This window comes from Herpailurus yagouaroundi, unplaced genomic scaffold (genome assembly GCF_014898765.1).
Source record: "Herpailurus yagouaroundi ecotype Mexico unplaced genomic scaffold, PumYag 139, whole genome shotgun sequence".
Classification (NCBI taxonomy): domain Eukaryota; kingdom Metazoa; phylum Chordata; class Mammalia; order Carnivora; family Felidae; genus Herpailurus; species Herpailurus yagouaroundi.
In genome coordinates this window covers 63,314,951-63,339,289 of record NW_024412394.1, presented here as the reverse complement: position 1 = coordinate 63,339,289, position 24,339 = coordinate 63,314,951, and the positions used below count along the sequence as shown (strand labels likewise).

Genomic DNA, 24,339 nt, shown 5'->3' with positions numbered 1-24,339 from the left:
TTTTCTTTTGCAGTTTTTCCTTCAATATCCATGGTTCCTTTTTTTCTCTTGCTATTTATTTATTTATTTAGTATTTTGTCTTTCAGACTAGATGCATTTGTCAAATATTTGGTGGAACTGGGAAAAGCTCTTTGAAAGCTCTGTTTAAATGAAGGAGGTTTATTCACTGTGGACTTCAGTGTAGGGTGATATGCTTGGGCATTTGCCTTTAGGATTCTTTCTGCTGTCAATTTCTTTAGGCATTTACTCTCAAGTTGGTCAGATTCCTCAGAGAAAGCTCTAACAGTTTCCAGGAGGAAACTGGATACTGGGTAGAGGAAAATGCTTTGGGATTTCAGTATTCAGTGTGTGTAAACTTGCACTTCATCTCCCATTTTCAGTATGATATTCTTGCTTCATTGTGCCTGGTGTCTCTCTTATGTAGAGACTGTTTTCATGCCTCTTGTGTTCTCTCAGATGGGGAGGGGCAGTTATTGGCCTTGAAGAGTTCAGGAGGGATGGTAATTTAAGGGTCTAAATCTTATTTAGGTCTGCTAATACACCCCTATTTCAAGAGATGCAAAGTGCTTACTACTGATTTTGAGCCTTTTGGGATTTCAGTGATCTGAATCACCTTCTTGGCTTTCTCTACTGCTGGTTTAGGATTCAGCTTTTTGTTCTGATAACTCTGACAAAAGCTTTTAGCTTCCAAAACTTGTTGCTATTTAGTCTCTTTTTTATCTTAAGATAAAGATCTATCTTTTAAGAAAAAGTACTCTTTATTGTCATTTCAATGGAGTTTGGGGAAGAAATAGAAGTTGATGCATATGTTCAAGCTGCCATCTTAAAACAAGTTTCATGATACATTTTTTTAATGGAAAAAAGTCATTTGAAAAATGCATGGATTGGGGCGCCTGGGTGGTTTAGTTGGTTGGGCATCCGACTTTGGCTTAGGTCATGATCTCATGGTTTGTGAGTTCCAGCCCCACATCGGGCTTACTGCTGTCAGCATGGGGCCCACTTGGGAACCGCTGTCTCCCCCCCACCACCAAATAAATAAAACATTAAAAAAATGCATGGATGGCATAGTCCAAAGTTTTAATATTGATTATCTTTGAGTGGTAGATTTATAGGTGTTTTATCTTCCGTATATATTATTATTTATGTATGTTACATGCATTACTTGTAAAAGACATGAGGGAAAGAATATGGTGCCTACTGTGTTAATTACTTTTTTACTCATGTTTGCTTCTGGGGAAGGAAAAGTATCCAGTACCTTTTCTTTAGAGACAAGCTATGCATAGAGTCCAGGATCATCTAGGAAGCAGAGTATTTGATGAGCCTAAGTCTAGGACCCTTAACTATTTTGATCTATGGAATGCTTGATTTTGAAGTACATAAAGTACATGGTGTGTAACCTACATCTGGATGCATAGTTTTTCCCCATATAAAAATATAGGAAAATGTAGGGGCTTTCATTTTATGTTTAGTGTGTGTATCATGCTCACATTTGAGATGTAATAGCATTATTTATCTGCTGGTTTTATATGAAACACTCCTTGCACAAATGTTAAGTAACTCCATGGCTGCACAGATACACTGGCTGGCTGTGAATGGGCGGACAGAACTCCTTCATGACCTTGTACAACACGTCAGTGACGTCGATGTTGAGGATGCGATGGGGCAGACGGCACTGCATGTGGCCTGCCAGAATGGTCACAAGACGGTAAATTCATCCCTGAGGACTTTAAATTGCATGTATTTATTTTTGAAAACTTTGAATTTATGAAGTTTTTCCCTGTGCATAATTGGGAACATGAAGCACCATAGCAAAATCTTATGCATTATATGGACTTATGATTAATATATTCTTTGTGTATAAAAGGAATAGAAAACAGTGCTTTTACATCTGTTTAAAATATTTGGATTTCAAATTTATTTCTGCTTCATAGATTTTCACTAAAATTTCAAGTGTATGTTCGCATGTAATTTTAAGTAATGTTCTTATTCTCAGTCTTATTACATAACTTTTTCATATTTTATTTTTTACCATTAAGCCCCAGTTACTGGGATTAGGTAGTAAGAAAGTGAACACTGACATTACTTAAATAGTTCAGCTTGGATTATCATATTTTTCTGCTGTCTTGGAATATGCTGCAAGACTAGAGTGATGGTTTTCATTCTTAGAGTTCTAAAATCATGTATTTGTTTTATGTCAGTACTTTCCTGTTACTCCCATGTACAAACCCTTAGGTTTATAAATTGCTTATAGTTGGGGTGCCTTGGTGGCTTAGTTGGTTGAGTGTGCAACTTTGGCTCAGGTCATGATCTTGCAGTTCATGAGTTTGAGCCCCACATCGGGCTTGCTGCTGTCAGCGCAGAGCCCACTTGGGATCCTCTGTTTCCCGCTTTGTGGTCCCTCCCCCACTTGCACTCTCTTTTTCTCTCTCTTGAAAATAAATAAATATTAAAAAAATCTTTAAAAAAATCAAAAAATTTTGCTAATAGTTTTCTCTTTCATTAGGAGAACTGCTGCCTATGTAAAAATTGTTAGCTTAAGATTTTAATATTTGCTTTGCTATAATTTTCTATCCTGGTTACTTTTGAGTTTTTTTTCATATTTAACATTATTGATAATACAGTGTTACTTATTTACTTGTTAACTACAACAATAACAACAGCAAAAACCAGCCAAAAAAAAAAAATCACCAGTAACTGGAAAGATACAGAAATTAGTGTGTTTATTATTTTGTACATACTCTCTCTGAGTCTTCATGTTGGGAGAATTCCTACTGGAATCTGGATTTTCATCTCTGCAAATACTTTTCCTTAATTTGGGTTCAGGATGTAGGATCCTTCGTGTTTAGTGGCTTTATGTATGACTATAATTCACAGAATATTGCACTTCTTTAAGATAGGCCGAGTGTGACATTGCTATGTTTTATAAGAATTGGATAAAAGGAGGGATATAGGATTTTTGTTTTCTTTACTGGAATTTCTTCTGGACACCAATTGTTCATTTTTATTTTATTTTTTTGGTCTTTCATCATCTGAAAACTGACCCAGTATTTCCTTCTCATTAGTTTTTACTTTCTGAGAGTCAATACTATTCATTGAAAAAGCATTCTGTGTGAAAAAAAAAAATGATCTGAAATGTTCTAATGTGGAATGGCCCAGGTTTTTAAAGAACTGTTGTGTATTAGAGAAGGGGTCCTGCTGGCAGCTGTCATAGGACAGAAAAGCACCGACTTTAATACAAACATTCTCTGTTATAACAGATTGGAGTGTCATTTACTAAGATTATAAACCCTACCTGTTGCCCATAACTTTTGTATAAAACACTGGAATTCAGATCAGAAGAGATCTACAAAACCCAATTTTACTTGCCTTGAGCCAGTGAAGAAATAAGAATTACTAAGAAAACCTTATTTCAAAACATGTGTATTACAGGCTGCATTAAAAATTTAGAATTGCCTTCTGAAGTTATTGAAGAATAGTTAGTATAAGTATAATATACTCCATATGGTTTACAACCTAAAGCAGGTGTGGTGAAGGAAGGGAGAATTCCTCATAGTCAAATGCCTTTGAAGAATTATATTCTCAGAAGATTTATAGGGGGCCTGACTTCACTACAATGATGAGTTTCACAGAGTGAGATTTTGCAGATATAGAGGAGGAAGGGTATAAAAGCCATGTTGATTTGTGGTTGATTGTATTGGTGAGTGAGATTCCATTCTGTCATAGTTGGTCAGTTATAATTATCTGCAAAGATCATGAACAGAGAAAGTATGTTTAGCACTGACTATTTTGTGAATCATTGTATGCATCTTTAATTCTTCAATTAGGGCAAGAAAGAATCTTCAAAAATTAGTCTATCTCTTAGCTTGCAGGCTTAAATATACCTCTAAAAAATCTTTGTTGGTAGTTGTGCTAATATTACCTGTGTCTCATAATTACTTACATATTTCTGGGACATGTTCAAATCTCAGTGGATGAGCATATGATATGATTATTACAGGGTAGGGATTATTGATTTTTTTTTAACTCTTTGTATATTTTTCCATAAGTTGAACACTGAGTCTAAAATGGTTTGTCAGGTATCCTAGTGACTTATTTTAGCAGCAAGAAAAAAATGGCCTTTTTATTGTCTCCAAGTACCCAGTTCATGCATAAATTCATTAAAAGGTCTTCAAACTTGGTTCCATGTAGACATATAACAGTGCATGTAGGTTTCAGGATTTATATTTAAGCTTAAAAACTTACATATTGTTTATATATATTTTACAGAATAAAATAGAAAACTTTAAAGAGAGAAAGCTCCATTTAAAATTATTTTTAAAAGGTATTAGCACTTTTCAAATTAAAGAGGCAGATATGCTAATCCTCTGAAATTTACTTTCTCACTCCATTTTAGGGTAAATCTCAGGAGTACATGGAAAGATCCTGATCAACTGGTTAAGAACTCTAAAGCTTTGTAGAATTTGTAATTGAATACTGCATTCTTGCTTTGATGACAAGAAATGCTGTTCAGATATGCATTTTTTTTAAAAGACAAAAGATTTGGAAGAAAGATTCATTTTTGTTATAACTAAGAAATTGAATAATCTTTGCCATGATTTCATATAGATGCATTGGTTTCGGTAGTGGTAAACCAAGATAAAGGTGTCAGCATCTTACTGAAAGAAAGTGGCTTGCTTGCATTCTGACCATTTTTTTGTTCGTGCAACAGAGTAGCACTATGATTTTAAACTACTTCTGTTCTGATTTAGAAATGATCAGGTGAAAGAAATGATCATAATAACTCCTTAGTATTTTAATTTTCTATAACTTTCCTAAGGTCAGCTGTTATTAGTTGTATGGTTTGTCTTGGGATATTGATTTTATTTTATTTTTTATTTTTTATTTTTTTTTAAAGATGGCGGCTAGCAGAGGTCAGCTCCCTCACCTCTACATTTCTTCCATCATTGCCTTTTTTTTTTTTTTAACGTTTATTTATTTTTGAGACAGAGAGAGACAGATCATGAACGGGGGAGGGTCAGAGAGAGGGAGACACAGAATCTGAAACAGGCTCCAGGCTCTGAGCTGTCAGCACACAGCCTGACGCGGGGCTCGAACTCATGGACCGCGAGATTACGACCTGAGCTGAAGTCGGATGCTTAACCCACTGAGCCACCCAGGCGCCCCGGGATATTGATTTTAAAAATCACTTCAGAGTTTGGTTATTCAGCTGGCCTAGTATATAGTCTTTGGCAACTTTTTCTTCCCTTGCTCTTATCTACCTCCTAAGGTATATTCTGTTTACCAATTATGTAATTAGTAAATTGTTGTCAACACTTTGGAAGACACTTAAGAGCGATAATAGAATTGGTATTGTTATTACATTTATTGTTTATTTTTACTATCATTATTAATATGGATGATGTGATTCTGCAAGGAAAGGTAGAAAACATTCTCTGAACCCTTAATTCATTTACTTTTGTATGGTAAGCTAGGACCAGTGTGTTTGATTTTTAATCTTAGTTTTAGAAAGTATAATAAAACATAATATTATTCTACATAGATATAATTGACACCAATTTTTTTTGGCCATAAATGGAACTTACTTTTTGATACTTTTTCTCTTTGTCATTAGTTTTTTAAGATGTATTAATGTGTTAAATTGCCACAAAAGGTTGATTACTGGTTTCCTAGAATAACTTGGATTTAGAAGCCCTAGGAAATTGTCAAATGGTTTAATCTCAATTTATATAAATTAGAGTATACAGCAGGATTAGTTTATGGACTAATTTCACTTCACTTAAATTTTTATTTTTAACTTTATACTCCTAAATTTATATAGCTAAATATGAAGCTTGACAATATAAAATGATAGTTGAACCCTGCTTAGAGTAGATTTAAGCCCTTGAAACTTAAAAACATTGTTTGACACTGACATTATAGACTATCTTTGATAGAACTGACTGCATGTTTTACTGAAATTGTAAGCTTGTTAAGGAACAATGTTTGCCTACTTTCAGTCCGCTCTGTTGATACCTTTCAGTCAGCTTCCAAGCTTTTCATCTAGAGAATTACAGGACAGCCATGCAAACTTAATTGAAAGCTTTTACAAAAACATTCGTTGGGTTCAGCCTTGAGGCACAAAGGTAGATAGATTAACATTTTGGACTATATTTTTAGGTTCAGAGTAAATTTATCTATTCTAATGTTAGAATTCTCCTTTAATCACTTCTGGGAAATGTCAGCAAATAATAGAAAGTTCTGTTACTGTGATTTTCAAACACAACTGGAAAATAATGAGTTTTACTAGATGTTTACTAGATGTTTTCATACGACTTCAAAGTTTTGATAGGTTTAGGTGGACAGTTTTCTATAGAAAACCTATATAAACCAGTCATTGATTAGTGAGTTGGCCATTTTTTCTTGGTGCGTAAGTTATTTGTACATTGCTGTCAAGTCATGTCATCAGAATTATTTTTAATAAAAGATAAAGATGCTTTTTTGTTGTTGTTTGGTCTTTTAGGTAGTAATAATACCATAACTCAGATTTTTACTTGTAGTTTTAATATTGAATATCTGTTTCTTTTTACTTTGATCAGTGTTGTTTAGAGAGTTGACATTGATAAAGTAGAGCTGCCTTGGATTTCTTGCTTTGTAATTTATCAGTGTATTGGGCACAGGTGGTCTTGGTTAGTCACTGCCTTCAATTAAATGACTGTTGAGATTGACCCAAACATTAGCTTTGCACATTAGTTTTCCACTTAGAATATTGTTGTATCACTTGAAAGGTCATGAAGTCTGTTGAAGATGTGTTGTTTCTTTTCAAGAATTTCTTTAAGCCATATGAAAATCCCCTTTCAGTGCTTTTTTTTTTCAACATTCCTTCCCAGCACTTTCTTATACTGTAAGGAGGAAGGACCCCCCCATTGTAGATTATCTAGGAATAGGAGAATTGTTTTGTTTTGTTTTGCTGGGGGGGGTGTTGGACAGGGAATTTAAAGTTTTGATTATTATTTTTATTATTTTTTAATGTTCTTTTATTTTTGAGAGCAAGTGAGGGAGGGGCAGAGTAAGAGGGAGACAGAGGATCCAAAGTGGGCTCTGCCCTGACAGCAGAGAGTCTGATACAGGGCTCAGACTCACAAGCTGTGAAATCATGACCTGAGCTACAGTTAGACACAACCAACGAGCCACCCAGGAGCCCCTGAAGTTTTGATTATTTTAAAAGCATATTTTGATGATCTGTGTTAGGCACATAAAATGATTTCAGTTCAGTGTCATTCTTAAAATTATGTATTATGTTAAATTGGAAAATGTAGACAACCAGTTATCATTCAAGATATTTATGTTGGTATGCTTTTATATGTCTACATTTTATACTGTAAGCTGCTGAGCTTAATATTTTTCAAGTAAATGAGAAGCCACAAAATTTTGAAAACAGAAGAACTTAGGACTATTGTAAACCACAGGTCTTTTTTGAACTTCATGGTTTATAGTCAGAATACAATAGACACAATGCAGTTTTTACAGAAGTATTTGTATATAGGGGTACAGGTGTGAGGAATTTGCTAAAGCACATTGACTCCAAATCTCTTGTAGAGAATCTTGTTAATTTTTCTGCATATCACTAGTTACTGTCTAGCACAGCACATATTTTATTTTTTTTTGTCTCTTGGTCTTCCTTTTCTGCTAGAACATAAACTTCATGAGGGCAGAGATTTTTGTTCATTGCTATAACTCCAGCATCTAGAGTCGTCTCTAGTACATAATAGACATTGGATTTTTTTTTTTTTAAAGATGGAATGGACAAGACAAACACAGTACTATTTCAGCCAGTTTTTTCCTGCCATTTTCTTTCCATTTCTGAATGTTTGTCACTTTAAAATTTTGTGCCTTTAAGTGTTGTACATAGTGCTGATTCTTATAAAAGTTCGGGTTTAATTTGTTTCTACTGGTGAAAATCTCTGGTTTTGAGACCTGTTAGGGATTTTAGTGGTTAAATCTAGAATTATTTTCTTCAATTATGTTTTTCTTATGCTTCTGTATAATTTAAAGTCCTCTAGTAGAGAGCTTTCATGTATTTATTTTAGTTTAATAAACACGCAGAGTTTCCTCCACCTGAGTTTTACTAGTTTCAAAGTTATTTTGCCCTTTGTATACATACAAGTAGTTCTACATAGACTGAAAATATTTTTTAAAAACTGTGATTTAGGTTATCTGTGACTTTCTTGCTCCTCCTCCTCTTCCATTTAACTGGTGATTGAATTCTAAATTATCCTTTCTCCTCCTGTTTCAGAGCTTTTACAAAAAGCAGTCTGTATATAAACCCGTTTTTTTAATCCTAAAGATTAATGACTTTTCAGTCATTTCAGTGCTACGAGGCAGAGGCAGTTTTCATTCTTGACATTCAAATCCTTTTATGTACTATTTATCCTTACTCTAAAGGAACTGTTTTTTTCTCCTTGTTTGTCTTCAGGCAACATTCTAGGTACAAGTGGAACTGTTGAAAGCTTTTTAAAAATACATGTTTCTTTTAGTAGGTACATATTTTGATGATAATTTTGTTAGAAAAGCAGAAAGATTTACAAATGGAAAAGAAAATGCTAGAATGAGCTATTTTTACTTTCTTGATCTTTTCTTTTTTACATTTTTTTTTCCAACGTTTATTTATTTTTGGGACAGAGAGAGACAGAGCATGAACGGGGGAGGGGCAGAGAGAGAGGGAGACACAGAATTGGAAACAGGCTCCAGGCTCTGAGCCATCAGCCCAGAGCCTGACGCGGGGCTCGAACTCACGGACCGCGAGATCGTGACCTGGCTGAAGTCGGACGCTTAACCGACTGCGCCACCCAGGCGGCCCCTTTCTTGATCTTTTCTTAAGAACAGAAATAATTTTTCATGTCTTCGTCAGATATTTCCTATAAGTGAGGATGTGATAGGAACATATGATAGTTCATATTATAAGTCATGCTTTCTTGCTATGATTTGCCCAGTTTGTCTCATCACATTGTTGAAGAGAACAGTAGAGAGGAATATGTTAGTCTAATGGCTAAATTGTTTTTGTGCTCTTACGTTCTACAGTATAGACACAGAAGTACTGTAAAAAGTATATGATTTAAAATGCATTATTTTAAAATTGAACACAAACAGCTGTCTAGGCACTTAAGTTTGACTCTCAAGTAGTTATTTAGTGGGGAATTGGTAGAATTAATGCAGTTTGTGAAAGTATGCCAGTTAGCCATAATACTATTTAGTGGTTTGAATTCAGAAAAATTAGAATTCCTACTTTTTGGTAGGTAGCATAGTGGTTATGAATACAGGCTTAGGTTTAATCCGTGCATCCCTGTTTATTTGTACGTGGGGTACACATTACTTGACTTCTGTGAGACTCAGTTTTCTACTTTAAAAGTAGAATATCTGTTTCCTCACAGGATGTATTAAATTTATTAGCACAGTTTCCAGGCACATGTTAAGGTTACTTAAAATATTATATGTTTTACATTTTAAACATTTCAAACTGTATAATTTTTATGAATGTATAATATGTTTTATTAATAATTAATTTCTGCTTCTATCTGGATTGCTTGGTTTTAATTGCATATTAGTATATATTTTCAATAAATTTGCTTTCATCTCTCTTGAGCCTTTTGAATTGTGGCCTGTGTCTTATTGCTGTAACAGTTAATGAACATTATTGTTGTTCTCTATCTCATTCTTTTGGACCATGCAGATGCAGCTTCTAGGTCAAAGCTCAGAAAGGAGAAAGTCATGATCAGAAGGCTTAAATAGGCTTTGTCTTATAAAATACTGACCTAAATGCTTATTTTTCTTATATTTGAAAGTTGTGCTTGACTACTTGTCCTTAGTTTAAAGGAATTATATAGCTGATGATAAAGTTTTATGTAACAGTGTTTCTATTCCTCTTGGGATAGAAGTAAATAAAGTAGCAGTACTTGATATCTTTGTTTTAATTTTTATTTTTATTAAATTAAAAAAAATTTTTTTAATGTTTATTTATTTTTGAGAGAGAGAGTGCTAACAGGGGAGGGACAGAGAGGGAAACACAGAATCCAAAGCAGGTTGCAGGCTCTGAGCTGTTAGCACAGAGCCCAATGCAGGGCTCAAACTCACGAACTGTGTGATCATGACGTGAACTAAAGTCGATTGCTTAACTGACTGAGCCACCCAGGCAACCTTCTTTTTTTTTTTTTTTTTCTTTTTTTAATGTTTATTTATTTTTGAGAGACAGAAAGAGACAGAGTGTGAGTGGGGGAAGGCAGAGGGAGAGGGAGAGGGAGAGGGAGACACAGAATCCAAAGCAGGCTCCAGACTCCGAGCATTCAGCACAGAGCCCAATACAGGGCTGGAACCCATGAGCCCTGAGATCATGACCTGAGCCTAAGTCGGACACTTAACCAACTGAGCCACCAAGGTGCCCCGTGAGTACTGTTATCTTAAAATATTTTTATCAAAATCTTTGCAGTAAAAATGATAGTCCCTTGAACCACCATTTTTTGTGAAGCCATGATCACCAGGCAGCAATTTTCAACTCTTAGATTTTCCTCTGGTATCTGTTTCCAAAAATATGCTTCTATTGCTTTTTCTCAACTTTTAGGTAACACTGAATCATTTCTTGTCCTGGTTGAGTGAGGATTTAACTCATTTAAATCCTCTTCCCATGCCTTCTTCCCCCATTTCTAAAATTATATTGTACATTTTGGCTAGATAAGACTAGTTGTATATATAGTTAGGTAAATATTGTTTACTGCTGAGTCAAGTAATGAATTGTAATAACATTTTCTATCTAGGGTGACTACTTTTATTAAAGTTAATAATTGGCCTTGTTTAATTTTTCTTTTTATAAATCAGTAATTCTTCCTGTATGCTCCTACAAAATATCTTAGTACTGTTTTCAACAAAGACAAATTCATTAATTATCACTTCCATTTTTTTTTTTTTAACTTGGGAATTTCTTAGTCTCTCTTATTTATGTTCAATCCCAAATAGTCTAGATTTCGCATTTTCTACTTTGATGTGTTCCTTCGTTTTAGAGGAGGATATCCTCCAGTAGCTTCTTGGAAAAGGTGCATTGGAGGGAATTTTTTCCCTCAAATCTTACATAGCTCAGCATATTTTTTATTTAAAACCATGTATTTGAGTGGTAGTGTGGTTGGTTATAGGATTCTACATTGGAAGTTATTTACTTTACTTTTTTGAAGGCATTTCATGTTTTAAATTCCAGTGTTGCGGTTGAGAAGTTTAGCGCTAATCTGATTTCTGTTTATCTCTGGAATTGTACATCCCTAGTATTCTGCAATTTCACTTTGATGTACCTTGTTGAAAGTCTTAATTTATTATGTCAGACGCTTGGTGTGCCTTTTCAGTCTGGCACTGCAGGTCTTTCAGTTCTGGAAAGTTTTCGATATTATTTCTTGATTACTTCCTTTTGGTTCCTCATTGTCTTTATTCTGGATTTTCACAGTGTCTCCCTGGATTGATCTACCAATTTCCCATTCTTCCCATTTTCTTTGTCTTTTTGTTTTACTTTCTTCCTTGTAGAGTTTTTCAACATTGTCTTTCTAAACTTCTCTTGAATTCATAGGGCGCCTGGCTGGCTCTGTCAGAGGAGGCTGTAACTCTTGATCTCGAGGGTGGGGCGGGGGAAGGGTTGTGAATTTGAGCCCCACAGTGAGTGTAGAGATTACTTAAATAAATAAATAACAATACACTTTAAAAAAACTGTTTAACTTCTATTGAATTTTTGCTTCTTCCATCATATTTTTGATTTCTTATTCTCTGAATATTTTTTTCAGCATCTTGTTTTATCCTATGGATATAATATCCTTTCTGTTTGAGGGTAATATCTTATCTGATTTTTATTTTTTCTTTGGTTCCCTATATTATCTTTATGTTTTTTACTTCCTATTTCTGTTTGTTTTAATTTTTGTTTTTCAAGCTGGAGACCTACTTTTAGTTAGCCATCAGGTTAATTGTCTCTTAAATATTGTCTATCCATTTGTGTATAGCGGTGAGGCACTAAAATATTGGCTGGAAGCATTGTATACATGGGCTGGATTTTGTTGGCTGGCCTCACGGTATGCTATGGTTTCTCAGTTTTGCCGCTATTGTTATTTGGGGCCTGAACTTTCTTTGTTATGGAGGCTGTCTGTAGATTTAGGACGTCTAGACATATCCCTGACCTCTACCTACGAGCTGCCATTTGTACTCTTTCTTCTCCAGTCATTAAAAAAAAAAAAAAAAAGTCTCTCAGCATTTCTGAATGTTTCCTAGGGGACAACTGAGATATTTCATAGACACTCTGTAATTCCTTATTTGTAGTGGTGCCCGTCTTTAGAGAGGAAACTTACAATCTCTGCCCTTTGAGGTTTTAAGCCTGGCTACTGGATTTTTGGGAGCCTACTGGAATATGGGGGTTGGAGGTTTTCACTGAATTGTTTTCATCATGGCTCCTTATCTCTGCTTTACCTGTATATCCTGCCTGCAGTCTAGAGCCTCCCATTTTACTTTGCCCAGAGAATAAACCTTCCTACTTTGAGATAGTACAGGGAGGGATAGTGTCTAACTCTACGGCATGGGGAGGAAAGGTCCTGGGGTAAAGTTCAACTGTTTTTTATTATTACTATTTTTTAAAGTTTATTTATTTTGAGAAAGAGAAAGAACATGAATGGAGGAGGGGCTGGGGGCGGGGAGAGAGAGAGAGAGAGAGAGAGAGAGAGAGAGAGAGAATCCCAAGCAGGCTGTGTGCTGTCAGCTTGGAGCCCATTGTGGGGCTTCAACTCACAACCTATGAAATTATAACCTGAGCCAAAACCGAGTTGGATGCCTAACCCACTGAGCCACCCAGGCACCCCACCAATTATTTTCTTTTATAGGCTTTCAACTGCTCTTCCTATTTAGAACTTTTTGTAACCATCCCCATCATCCAAGGTACTTGGTACTTCCAATTCCTGTATTTTCTGTGTTCTATAGTGAGAATTTGGTGGTTTGTTGAAATCCACGTTTGTAGGCACTTCGACTTCAGCTGTCTTTGATCTGCTAAATCAGCTACTTTTCCTCCACTTGCTTGTCATTTTCCCAGAACTTACGGACTTATCTAGTATGCTGTTGTGTTCTTTCCTGTTCTTCCTTGTGGGTTTATAGTCTTATTATTTTGCTGACCTTGTGCTAGGTTTTAGAGCAGCAAAAATGAACATGTGTGTTCAATCCAGAAGTAATACTAAACAGTGTAATTCCAAAAACTTTTGGATTTTTACATGTTTTCTTCCTTTTTGCAGGAGAAACTCAAATGAGGATTAAAGTAATAAACCAGAAGAAATTCTTTTTTTTTTTTTTTTAAGGGTTTCAGGCGAGCCTCATTCTCTCTCTAATTACTGATATGTATTTTTAAGATTTTATATTAACTTGATTTTCTTAGTTTGACTCAGATGATTGCAGAAGTAGAGCTTAGGAGACAGAGTATGGATGAATGAGACTATCAAAGAAACTGAGTCAGTATTGGTTACTGTTAATAGCAAAAGGACTTTGTAGTTTTTTAACATTTTGTACTTTAATATTTATGTTTAATAACTATGTTTGATTTCAAGAAAGGTATAGCTTTGGTACTTATTTTTGGCTTTTAGAGGCAAGAAATTGTGTACTTTTTTTTTTTTAAGTTTATTTATTTATTTTAGAGAGAGACAGAGTGAGTGAGGGAGGGGCAGAGAGCAAGGGAGACAGAAAATCTCAAGCAGGCTCTGCACCGCCAGCACGGAACCTGATGTGGGTTTGAACTCACAAAACTGTGAGATCATGACCTGAACCGAAATCAAGAGTCAGATGCTTAATCGGCTGAGCCACCCAGGCACCCCAAGAAATTCTGGTGTTTGATTTCAAATATCTAGAGCAGTGCTGTCCAATTTGCTAGCCATATGTGGCTATTTAAACTTGTTAATTATAGTAAAATAAAATTTCAGTTTCTCAGTTGTTGTAGCCATTTTTCAAGTCCTTGGTAACTCCATGTGTCAGTGATTTTCTAGAGCCTTCCCAGGTTAACACAAGTTAATGTTACATTATAATTCCACATATATTGTTTAGTGCCTGAGAGTCTCAGGAGAGCTAACCAAAAAGTAGAAGCTGTTCAGCCATCGTAATTGTCATGTTCCTACTTGTTCTGCTTTAAAATTTCACGTTGGGGCAAGAGAATTCCGTACATCTATTTAAACTGTGATAATTGTGTCTTTCTCTGTATTTACTTTTAATTGTTCTTTTCCCCCTCAGACAGTGCAGTGCTTGCTAGACAGTGGTGCTGATATTAACAGGCCAAATGTATCTGGAGCCACTCCATTGTACTTCGCCTGCAGGTATGATATTTTATATTTTCAGATGCTTGCATTAAAGAATATTGTGTATCTGTTATGTTTCCAAACACAGGCATTTCTGTACACTTTCTAAACCTCTCTTGTTTTCCCACAAATACTGCACTCCCTTAACTGTGTAAGGAAAAGTTTTTCTATTGTATTGCCAGTGTTTTTATATGTTATAGGTGGGAGCTTTTGATTTACTTGATTATTTAAATTTTAAACTAATTACTTAGTAGGTAATGAAAAAAGACATGTTTAAAATCCAGTGATTTCCAAAGTTTGCCTTATTAAGTACTAGGTCAGTTCCAAAGGCATAAGCTATTAAAGTATGTCTTGGACCAGAGCCATGTCTTTGTTTTCTGTGGATTTGTAACTTTTGCAAATATATATTTTTAAATGTTTTTAGTGTTTATTTTTGAGAGAGAAAGACAGAGGCAGAATGTGAGCAGGGAAAGGGCAGAGAGAGAAGGAGACACAGAATCTGAAGCAGGCTCCAGGCTCTGAGCTGTCAGCACAGAGCCCGATGTGGGGCTTGAACTCACGGACTGTGAGATCATGACCTGAGCTGAAGTTGGACACTTAACTGACTGAGCCACCCAGATGCCCCTTGGATTTGTAACTTTTAAAAAAATCTTTGAATTTGTCTTGTTAGGTATTAAGTTATGCATTAAGTTATTTTTGCACTTCTGTCTTCGTTCATTTTCTTGGAGCATACATTTTGATTGTTGGTTCATTCATGTAATGAGAAAACATTGACTTAACCACTCACTGTGTGCCATATATTATAGGCATTAGTGATACAGTAATAAACCTCAGTCCTTAAGGAGCTAACAATATAAAAGTTATACATATATTCCACTCCATAACCCCCCCCCCCACATATATACATAATGTTATGTAAATGTAGTTTACAATTAGAAGCAGTTTACAGTATGCTAGTATTTCTTGTCTTTGGTTTGGATTATATGAATTGTGTTACTTATTTAGGCTCTTAAATTCAGATATAAAGGTCTCCAGAAGGTTCCTCTTTTGTTATCCTTCTTTCTGTTGTGTATCATTTCATTGGAGGTTTATTTTAGACTAAAAGACCTGCTTTTGTTCTTGTTTAGCTTCTCTTTGGGGTCTCTAATGTTACTGTGATTACACTGGTTCAAATCATCATTGAACAACCTTGAATTAGAATACAAGGACTTTTGGATCTCTAGACTTTTATATCTTGTCTGAATCCAGCCATTTTCTTACATTATACTTATGATTTGGTTGCTTGGCTAGGAAGCCAATTCCTTTTGTAGTGTCCTGAATTTATGAATAATGTCATTGTTTGGTTTCCTGAAATCATATCCTATCTTCAGGAGTTATCTCTAGATCAATTCTTTCTTTGAAGCTTCAGATTTGAATGGCTACCTGCCTGATTTACATCATCGCTTGCAAGTCTTGTAGAATCTCAGATGTCAGAATGTCCAAACTAGAGCCTTAGATTTTCCTTTTCAAACCTTTCATCCACCTTTTCTCATCTCAGTTATTGGAACCCTTATCCTTCTAGTTGTTTAAACCAGAAACTAGATGGTGATTTTGTATTTCTGTCTGTCTCTCTCTCACCCTTGGAATTTATTACTAAGTTCTATAAATTTCACCTTCAGAATATATTCTGAATCACTTAACTTCTCTCCAGCTCACAGAAGTGACCTTAGTTAATGTTGTTACCTCTCATCTAGAGCCCTGTAGCCGTCTCTTAACTGGTCTCCCTTTCTCTATTGTTTCCCTCCCACCTGTCCTTTTCTCAGCAGCCAAAATGATCTTTTAAGAAAATGAATCGACTTTTGTCATTCTGTGTTTAAACCCTGTATTAAAACTTTTTCAGTGCCTCTGTTGCATACTCTGCCTTTGCCTACGAGACCTGCATGGTCTGACCAATGTGCTTTTGCCACATTGGTTCTCTTTGAGTTTATCAAATGCAAGGGGCTCTTTCTAGCAAGCTTTTCTGCATGCTGTTTGTTTTACCTCAAATGCTCTTCTCTAGGCTTCTTATGTGGCTGACTCTTTATGTCACAGCTTAACTGTTGCATTTTAGGAAGGCAATTCCTGACCAGTCTAAGTAGGCCTCTCCCCAAATTTTCTTTCACAGCATCACAATCCTTTCTTTTATACCACTTTGTATTTTGTAATTATTTATTTACTTTGTTTATGGCATGTCTCTCCTACTGGACTGGAAGCTCAATGAAAGTGAGAATTTTATTTTATTCACTGCTTTATATTCAATGAGTAGTACAGTGTTTTGCATTTAGATGCTTAGTAAGTGTTTTTTGAATGAATGATTTGCTGTAATTACATGTTTGAAAAATATATAAATAATGCCCTGTATAATAGTTAAATATAGGTATATTAGGGTTGTACAGAGCTTCGATATTCTTATAGTTAGTCTGAACTTAAAAGTATGGTAAAAGAATACTTTAGAAGTACTTTCTGTTAGTATTATATGCCCATCATTAACTTTTAATCTAGCAAATACTGGATCTCTTTGAACAGAGATAGTTAAGCAAGTCTGATTGAAATTGAAACTAGAAAATAAATTTATCATTGTAGCAGGATGATAGATACGGAACATGGTTCATTTGCAGGCAGACTTTTAATTCTATTTGTGATATCTAGATATAGGTATACATTCAACGTATTATTCCCAGTGTATTGTCTGTGATTAAATGAAAAGGGAAAGGAATGTGGGGGAATAGAACAAGTTGGCCCTATAGACAAATTGTAGATCTTTAAAAAGCTAAACTTAAATTAAGTTTTTATTGGTTGAGAGGTATTACTAGATATATCATCATATGTCTTATTTAAGAATCAACTACTGAAAGAATTTTTTTTTGTTTTGAATTAAATTCAAAAGATATTGAGATATATAGTAGAAAGAGCCTTGGGAGGCAGGTTGCAAATCTCAGCCCCAAAGCTATGCAACTTTCATGAAATTTCTTGACCTCTGAAACTTCTGTTTCTTTGTGAAATAGAAATGCTGCTATCTGGCTTGTGGGACTGTAATGAGAATTAAATGAGATGGCTTATGTAAGGCATCCAGGAGAGGATTTTGCACTTAGGTATGATTCTGAACATAGATTTGTAGCTACTGCCAAGCATCCTTTCAGTTAGTGGAATTCACAGTCAAAGCCATATAAAACAGCCCAAAGACTCAAAATTGTAAATTTTTAGAAAAGAAAAGGACCATTGGAAAATGTAGTCTCTTTGTTTTATTAGCAGTTCCAAAAAATACTGCAGTATATGTACTAGATGCACTTTAGCCAAGTTTTCTGATCATATTGCTTGAAAAGAGCCTAAATTAGGAGACTCAAAGTGCTTAAAAAATCAGTTCAAAGTGCTTTAGAAGTACTACACCATTCTTATTAAATCTTTGCCAACTTCCTGGTTTCCAGAAAATGCATTGGCATTTCCTTGAAGGGAGAATGATCTCAATCAATATTAAAAAAGCGGTTGAGGGGCGCCCGGATGGCTCAGTCAGTTAAGCGTCCAACTTGGGCTCAGGTCTTGCCCTTGCAATTCCTGAGTTCCATCCAGCGCTGCAGCTGGCTCTGTGCTGACAGCTCAGAGCCTGGAGCCTGCTTTGGATTCTGTCTGACTCTCTCTCACTCTCTCTCTCTCTCTCTCTCTCTCTCTCCCCCTCTCCCCCTCCCCCACTTGTGCTCTGTCTCTCTCTGGCTCTCGAAAACAAACATTAAAAAAAAAGTAGTAGAATGGCAAAGAAAAATTATTCATTGGGCCAAGTTTTGCAGTTATTTGAACTGAAAAATCTTTTATGCAATACTCTGAGCAGTCTGTTCTAGGTTAATCTTAATGTCTTATAATATTACAGGTGAGGCACTTGATATCCTAATTGGGTTATGCAGATTTTGTATATTACTTAGCTCATGTTTTTTTCTTTTAATTTATTTTTGAAATGAAACGTCACTTGATCGTGGGTGAGATTTTAATGTGGTTTTAGAAAGAACTCCAGTTTTGTAAAAATGTCGTAATGGTACTTTTTTCCTTCATGCTAATTATCCATTTTGCTATATATGGTAAATAACTGATCATTTGGAGACTTTTTATTTAAAAAAAAATTTTTTTTTTTTAACGTTTATTTATTTTGAGACAGAGAGAGACAGAGCATGAACGGGGGAGGGGCAGAGAGAGAGGGAGACACAGAATCGGAAGCAGGCTCCAGGCTCTGAGCCATCAGCCCAGAGCCCGACGCGGGGCTCGAACTTACGGACCGTGAGATCGTGACCTGAGCTGAAGTCAGACGCTTAACTGACTGAGCCACCCAGGCACCCCCGGAAACTTTTTAAAAACCACGTATATTCAACCGTGTTCCATTTGTAGATGGTGATCTCTTCTGTTCATAGTGTGTGATCTCCATCGTATTTTTCTCATAACATAAATCCCCTTGCACCTTATACATTATTCTCTTGAGTATTGAATTGTTTACTCTTTGAGGTAAAACTCTATGTTTATTCATCTTGGTGGAATAGTATGATATAGATGAAGGATTTGGAATCAAACTGATCTTGATTCAGATTCTCCTCTGTTATGTCATTGTTGATCTTGAGCAACTTAATGGTTTTCTCAACTGAAAAATAGAATGAATACTTATTTTATAACAATGTCAAGATTAAGTCAGACTTTGTACAAAGAACTGAGCATCATGCTTGTCACCTAGTAGATCCTAAATCAGTTATGATTCTGGTCTTTTTTATGTTATTTTCTATAATAAACTACCTTATTTAATGCTTATTTGTCAAATGAATGGTACTTGAAGTTAAAAACTATAATATAATTCAACAAATGTATTGAGTGCATGTTATAAGCCAACTATCATGCTCTGTGTTATAGAACAAATATGTTGTCAAGTTAACAGTTTAATTGGAAAGACTGGATATGTGGATATTAAATATCTGTAGAAGAAATGTCATTAAAGTTGAACAGATCAGCTTTGCACATCTGAGTTTCTCGGAAACAAGGGTTTTAGCAAAGATATCACTGTCTTCCCTAAATAAGTTAAGCTCAAGTTAGTTTCTTTTCACTTAGCTTTCCTTTTTAGGTGTTATAAAGAATACAACAGTATTAATTGTAAAGTATTTGATATTAGCTATAGTATTTCTGTGTTGACCAGCACTCCCAGCTCAATGACAAATGATGCTTGATGAAGACTTTTCTTGATGTACAATAGTATAACTACTTTTGCCTTTGGAGAGATTGCAGATTTACTTGGTTTCTTGGTTTTCTGGTATAAATTAGATACTGCTCTTAGGTCAGTTTTGGCCTCTTGATACTTGCATTAAGCAAGATAATCAGTATTACAATAGAGTATCAAGAGAGTGGTATACCTATAATGTCTACTATTAGATTCATATTAGGAATCTATTAAATTTTTAAGATTTAAAATTTAAATATTTTTAGTTGTTTAATTCCATTTGTTTATAAATAATGCAGTGTCATTCTGTGAAAAAGAGTGAGTAGGCTTTTTTTTTTTTTAAACTTTCTGAGGAGGCTGTGTGTCCTTTCTCTTTGGGAAATGACATACCTTTATAAGTATAATGGTACTGTAGAAGGAGGACTGGTATAGACGAGCAGGGATCTAAGTTCTAGTTTCACCTATGGTTGAGTTAATAGTTCTTACCATCTACAAAATAAAAATCTTTGATCAGATACTCTTCCAAACTATATGAGTTCCTTGGGAATTTCTTAAAATTAGCTTTAAACTTTAGTGTCCCTGGATTGTAAATTTATTTTTTTATTGCCTAGTATCTAGGATCAGATTAGTTCTTTGAATAATGAGACTTAGAGTCTAGTGGTTGCTGTCCCCAAAGTAGCTTCCTCCTAGCTGAAAGACTTGTGGTTACTGATTTTACTCCTACTAGAAAAGAGAACAATTAGAATGAGCATGTGGATAAGAGCACTGTTCATTTTAGGTCAAATTGAATAGCTGTCAACAAAAGCCAAACTGAGTGGGTTGATAAATGAAGGTTGAGAACTAGATAGTATTTTTGGCTAATTAATCCCTACCACCACCACACCCCTCCCCCATTCTCTTATGTTGATATTTGTATTTTTGCCTTACTTCTTCCAATTTTATTTTATTTTTATTTTATTTTTTACAAAGTATTAAAGTGCTATAGAATGACTTGTTTTGAATATTGAAGGTTTTTTGGAGGTAAGAAGTCTAGAAACTTAGAGGGTGTGGTAGGAAGAAGGTTAGAGTTGCAAAGGGAATTGTTTGGAAGAAAACAAAGCAGCATAAGCCTGAGTAGCAGCTGTTTATCCCAGAATATTATGATTTATTGTAGATAATGTGTCCTAAGTTCAATTCTAAGATTTAATAGGTCAGTTTCTTACCTATATAGTAAAAGTATGTTTTAACATTGGGAGAAGTTTTCCAGGTTGTTGAGGATGTAATTCAGATCATCCTCTCCATTAAAAAAATTTTTTTTAATGTTTATTTATTATTTTTGAGAGAGAGAGGGAAAGAGTGTGAGCAGGGGTGGGGCAGAGAGAGAGAGAGACACACACACACACACACACACACACACACACACACACACACACACGGAATTCGAAGCAGGCTCCATACTGTTTTCCAGTGTGGCTGCACAAGTTTGCATTCCTACCAGCAGTGCAAAAGAGATCCTCTTTCTCCTCATCCTCACCAACATCTGTTGTTGGCTGAGTTGTTGTTAGCCATTCTGACAGGTGTGAGGTGGTACCTCATTGTGGTTTTGATTTGTATTTCCCTGATGATGAGTGATGTTGAACATCTTTTCATGAGTCAGTTGGCCATCTGGATGTCTTCTTTGGAGAAGTGTGTATTCATGTCTTTTGCCCATTTCTTCACTGGATTATTTGCTTTTTGGGTGTTGAGTTTCATAAGTTCTTGATAGATTTTGGATGCTAACTCTTTATCAGATATGTCGTTTGCAAATATCTTCTCCCATTCTGTCAGTTGCCTTTTAGTTTTGCTGATTGTTTCCTTCACTGTGCAGAAGCTTTTTATTTTGATGTGGTCCCAATAGATCATTTTTGCTTTTGTTTCCCTTGCCTCCAGAGATGTATTGAGTAAGAAGTTGCTGTGGCCAAGGTCGAAGAGGTTTTGCCTGCTTTCTCCTGGAGGATTTTGATGGCTTCCTGTCTTACATTTAGGTCTTTCATCCATTTTGAGTTTATTTTTGTGTATGGTGTAAGAAAGTGGTGCAGGTTCATTTTTCTGCATGTCGCTGTCCAGTTTTCCTAGCACCATTTGCTGAAGAGACTGTCTTTATTCCATTGGATATTCTTTCCTGCTTTGTCAAAGATTAGTTGGCCATATGTTTGTAGGTCCACTTCTGGGTTCTCTATTCTGTCCCATTGATCTGAGTGTCTGTTTTTATGCCAGTACCATACTTTCTTGATGATTACAGCCTTGTAGTATAGCTTGAAGTCTGAATTGTGATGCCTCCAGCTTTGGTTTTCTTTTTCAAGATTGCTTTGGCTATTCGGGGTCTTTTCTGGTTCCATACAAACTTGAGGATTGTTCTAGCTCTGTGAAGAATGCTGGTGTTATTTTGATAGGTATTGCATTGAATATGGAGATTGCTTTGGGTAGTATTGACATTTTAACAGTATTTGTTCTTCCTATCTAGGAGCATGGAATATTTTTCTGTTTTTTTTTTTTTTATCTTCTTCAATTTCTTTCATAAGCTTTTTATAGTTTTCAGTGTATAGCCAAACTATGGAAAGAGCCCATATCCATTCAGTGGATGAATGGATAAAGAAGATGTGGTACACACACACACACACACACACAATGGAGTATTACTCGGCAATCAAAAAGAATGAAATCTTGCCATTTGCAACTATGTGGATGGAACTAGAGGGTATTATGCTAAGCAAAATTAGTCAGAGAAAGACAAGTATCATATGATTTCACTCATATGAGTACTTTAAGATACAAAACAGATGAACATAAGGGAAGGAAAGCAAAAATAATACAAAAACAGGGAGGGGGACAAAACATAAGAGACTCTTAAATATAGAAAACAAACAGGGTTGCTGGAAGGGTTGTGGGAGGGAGAATGGGCTAAGCGGGTGAAGGGCATTAAGGCATCTACTTCTGAAATCATTGTTGCACTATATGCTAACTAACTTGGATGTAAATTAAAAAATAAATAGTTTAAAAAAAATTATTAGTCTTCAGAGCTCCTGGGTGGCTCAGTCGGTTAAGCAACTCTTGGTTTCTGCTCAGGCTTCGTGGGTTTGAGCCCTGCATTGGGTTCTGTGCTGACAGCATGGAGACTACTTGGGATTCTCTCTCTCCCCACCCATTCTCTCCCTCTCCCCCACTTGCGCTGTCTTTGTCTCTCTCAAAATAAATAAAGTTAAAAAAAATTCTGGGGCGCCTGGTGGCGCAGTCGGTTAAGCGTCCGACTTCAGCCAGGTCACGATCTCGCGGTCCGTGAGTTCGAGCCCCGCGTCAGGCTCTGGGCTGATGGCTCAGAGCCTGGAGCCTGTTTCCCATTCTGTGTCTTCCTCTCTCTCTGCCCCTCCCCCGTTCATGCTCTGTCTCTCTCTGTCCCAAAAATAAATAAACGTTGAAAAAAAAAAAATTAAAAAAAAAAAAATTCTAACCCCCCAAAACCTTGTTAATCCTCTGTTGATTCATATGAACTGTTTATAATTCATAGAAAAAGACTAAATTAAAAAGATTACTTTTTTAACATGGCTTTTTCTATACAGTCACGGTCAGAGAGACACAGCACAGATTCTGCTGTTACGAGGAGCCAAATATCTGTCAGATAAAAATGGAGTAACGCCTCTGGATTTATGTGTACAGGTATGCTGTTAGTGTATATTCTTAGCCTTTTATTTTATAATAGAAATTGAGGTTGGTAAAACCACTTTCCTGAAATGAAAGATTTTTATTCTGTTTTGTTCTGATTTTATTCTATTTTATTTTAGCTTTTTTTTTTTTTAAAAGAATATGATCCTTAAATAGGAACTATGGCATTATAAGAAATATATATTGGCCTTCATCTCAGTTCCTGACACAAGAGCTTCTAAGGGTCCTAGAATCTCCAGGGTGATAAGAATGTCTTTTTGTACGTGAATGAGATGGCTGGTGGCTAAAAGCCTCTGAAAGCTTCAGCATGGGGGCTGGTTGCCAAGGGAACCAACCATCTGACTATGGGCAGTGTCCTATCCCATTCCCTGTGAGGTAAGAGGGAGTGGAGATTGAGTTCAGTCATCAATGACCAATATCCTGCCTATGTAATGGAACTTCCATAAAAACCCTATAAACAGTGGGGTTCTCAGGGAGTATCCAGGTTGGCAAACACATCAAAGTTGTGGGATGGTGGCATGCCCGGAGAGCACGTGGAACCTCTGTGCCCCTTCCCATATACCTTACCCTATGCATCTCTTCCATTTGGCTGTTGCTGGGTTGTATCCTTTATAATAAACGGGTAATATTAAATAAGGTGTCTCCCTGAATTTTGTGAGCTGTTATCAAACAGCAAATAGCAGATTATCAAACCTGAGGAGGTGTTTGTGAGAAATCCTGACTTATAGCTGGTTTAGTCAGAAGTTTAGGTGGCCTGAACTTGTGAATGGCTTCTAAAGGAGGGGGCGCTCTTATGAGACTGAGCTTCGAACCCATGGAGCCCGTGCTCACTCTGGCTAGTTTGTGTTTGGATTGAATTAAGTTGTATGATGTTCAGTTGGTGTCCACAGACAGTTGGGAAATTCTTGGTGTGGAAACCTAAACATACAGTGTCAGACTGGTATGTAGAGGAAACTAGTTTTCCTTTAGGAACTTTTTTAAAATCTAGGTAAGTTTAAATCTATTTTTTTTTTTTTTTTTAGGGTGGATATGGAGAGACTTGTGAAGTATTAATTCAGTATCACCCTAGGCTTTTCCAGACAATTATTCAAATGACACAGAATGAAGATCTCCGAGAAAACATGGTGATGTAATTGTGCTAAT

The 24,339-nt window shown here is 35.7% G+C and overlaps 1 protein-coding gene across 7 annotated transcripts in view; it reads left to right on the top strand.

Annotated features, from left to right (window-relative positions):
• The window catches only part of HACE1 (HECT domain and ankyrin repeat containing E3 ubiquitin protein ligase 1), a 124,068-nt gene that overhangs the window by 23,955 nt on the left and 75,774 nt on the right, over positions 1–24,339 (top strand). For 5 of the 7 annotated variants that reach the window (XR_005789926.1, XM_040474269.1, XM_040474272.1 and 2 more), the window contains exons 6-9: positions 1,574–1,705; positions 14,254–14,336; positions 23,094–23,190; positions 24,219–24,320. Coding sequence is in view for 6 of the 7 variants with exons in the window: in XM_040474269.1 (XP_040330203.1) it covers positions 1,574–1,705; positions 14,254–14,336; positions 23,094–23,190; positions 24,219–24,320 (414 nt within the window). In the remaining variant the exon portion in view is untranslated. Of the gene's footprint in view, positions 1–1,573; positions 1,706–14,253; positions 14,337–23,093; positions 23,191–24,218; positions 24,321–24,339 lie in introns of those variants that run through there. The other 2 variants (XM_040474271.1, XM_040474273.1) reach the window with 2 other exon arrangements.